Below are 2335 nucleotides of genomic sequence, written 5' to 3'. Positions count from 1 at the left end.
TTGCGATCCGTTGCCGGACACGGAAAAAGACAAAAAAAAAAAGCTCACATTTTGCTGATGCCTCAGGCCTAGGGCAATGAGCAAGGCAAATCCTACACTTGGATACTAGGGACAGCCCAAGAGAGGAAACAGTGGAAGACAGATGAGGTAGGAGAGTGGCAACCTCCTTTGAGAGATAATCTTATCTTCAGAACGGGTGTTAGAAGTGGTGTTGTTATATTGCTCTGGAGGAAATTCTGGTGTAGGTACCTTTCTGTGGAGCCACAGGTGCTGCTCCAGGCCTCTTTTCTCTGGCTGTCAAGCACTCCCTACCAACATTCAGAGCCAGCCGCCTCACGGGAAGCACTGGGTTTTTGGTGTGGTGTTTCTATTATGTTGGCCATGCCAGGGAGCTTACCTGGAGGCTCTGGAGGCCATACGAATTCTGGAGGAGAGCTGAAGCAGAGGCTTTTGGACCTGGGAGAAACCTTAGAGCCCACCTAGGTCAAGCCCATCTATCATTTTACAGATGAGGGAACAGATGGGAGATGACTTGCTCAAGACCACACTGAGTTAGTGGCAGAGTTGGGACCACTGTACAACATTGGTTGCCATGGTTCTTAAAACTTAGGTCCACCATACCAGATAATTCCTCACATATTCCACCACCCCATCTTAGTTTCTTATCGTGGGGCATGGATAATCAAGGACTGTGTACTTTGGCTCAGAATGACATGTTAACCAAAACTGTGCTGGCTGGGACAATGCCACCACTAACCTCCAAATACCTCACTTTTTGTCTGTCCCTAAAGTTGCCTTTCATCAGAAGGAACCAAGCTCTCGTAGGAAGAAATGGGTGTGTTGCTAGCAGGATCTCAAACCCAGTGGAGATGTAAAATGAAAAGGGCCCAGAGGATCCTGAAATAAAGGAAACAGGAGCCTCTGGGGGTGTTTATAGCAAACTGTTATAATTAAAGTAATATTTTCCAAGTGTTTAAGAGAGAGCAGGCAGTTTCTGAGCCAGGCCTCAGCTTCAGAGGCCCACTCCCAGATGGGAAATAGCACTTGCAGGGAACCTGAACTCAATCACTGCTGCTCATTAAGCAGAGTCATGGTGAAGTCGTCTTAGGGAGTCTGAGAAGAAAGGAAGGGAGTGTAGAGAGCCTTGAAGCCACGACTTTAAATTCTGAATCTTGCTCTGTTCCCACTGAGCGCATTGCTTTCTTGGAGCAGGCCTCAGAGCCGCCCCAGTAACTGACACAGACCCTTCCTCTGGCCCAGGCCATCCTCATTATCATTCAACACAGACTTCCTTTTGCCTGCCAAAGATTTTCCCAACTTGTAGCTTAAAAACACCAGCAGGAGGAAAAATAAAGAATGTTCTTGTTAATATAAATCCTCAGTGAAAACGATTTGAGAACTGGATGTTTCCTAGGGTTGACAGGTGTGTGAATGGTTCCCTGCATTCTTTGTCTATAAGGTGCCTGAATGGATAGTGCTGTCGAAGGTGCCAAAGGTCTGAGCTTTTAAGATTTGCTCACATTTTTGAGAACCTATGGGGTTAACCATCGGGCAAAATCAGAGCCTAGCAGAACACTGGGACAGGGGACAGGTGGAGAGGAGAAACTGGTAGCATCCTGAGGTCATTCCCAGGAGGAAGTGGGCACGACTTCCACAAGGAGCAGCACAAAGGGCTATATCAAGGCTCTGCTCAAGGGGGTCTAGGGTGCTTGGGTAGAGGTGGTGGCCCACTCTTGCCGTTCTGCGTTACTGTTTGGGCAAAGTGAAGTCCCAGGCAGTTTCCTGTGCACATTTCCACATGGCCTGCATGAGGCGGGTGAAGCCCATGTCTTTGGGCTTCTCCAGGCCTCTCATCAGCCGTTGCTTCATGATGGAAACAAATTCCTTATTGCTCAGCTCCCCATTGCCTAGAAGAAAAGGCAAATGCAACAGGGTTAAGTGGAAGTCTTGGAATAAAGCCACTGAGAAAATGTCATCATTCACACAGTGTGGGTTCTAAAGCCCAGCACACTCTCACGGCCAAACTCAAGTCTCTTGGCGTAGCATTAACTAGTTGCTCTTTCATGTTTCCACCTGTAACTCACTGACAGTTCAGTGTAATGTGACAAAAATTGAGTGAGAATATAGTATATGCCAGGTCATGTGCCAGTTGTTGGGAATAAAGAGATAAAGAAGCTTTGGGCTTTGTCCCTTGAAATACTCTGAGGGGTGGAAGAGATGAATTATTCCCACAGTGTGGTTAAGTGCTGTAATGGAGTAAACAGAGGATGCTATGGGGGCACAGAGGGAGAAAGTCTAACCCAGGCTGGGGGTAGTGCAAGAACAGATCAGTAAA

General features: G+C 47.4%; 1 protein-coding gene across 1 annotated transcript in view; it reads right to left on the bottom strand.

Moving 5' to 3' along the window:
- Positions 1-925: 925 nt before the first annotated feature.
- MICU1 (mitochondrial calcium uptake 1) overlaps positions 926-2335 on the bottom strand; it is a 105317-nt gene continuing 103907 nt past the window's right edge. Inside the window, exon 6 of the mRNA XM_008582484.1 lies at positions 926-1907. Coding sequence (XP_008580706.1) covers positions 1747-1907 — 161 coding nt within the window. The 3' untranslated portion in view covers positions 926-1746. The remainder of the gene's footprint in view (positions 1908-2335) is intronic.

Source organism: Galeopterus variegatus, unplaced genomic scaffold (assembly GCF_000696425.1).
Source record: "Galeopterus variegatus unplaced genomic scaffold, G_variegatus-3.0.2 Scaffold2626, whole genome shotgun sequence".
NCBI classification, from domain to species: Eukaryota; Metazoa; Chordata; class Mammalia; order Dermoptera; family Cynocephalidae; genus Galeopterus; species Galeopterus variegatus.
This window is presented reverse-complemented; position numbering and strand designations above follow the sequence as displayed.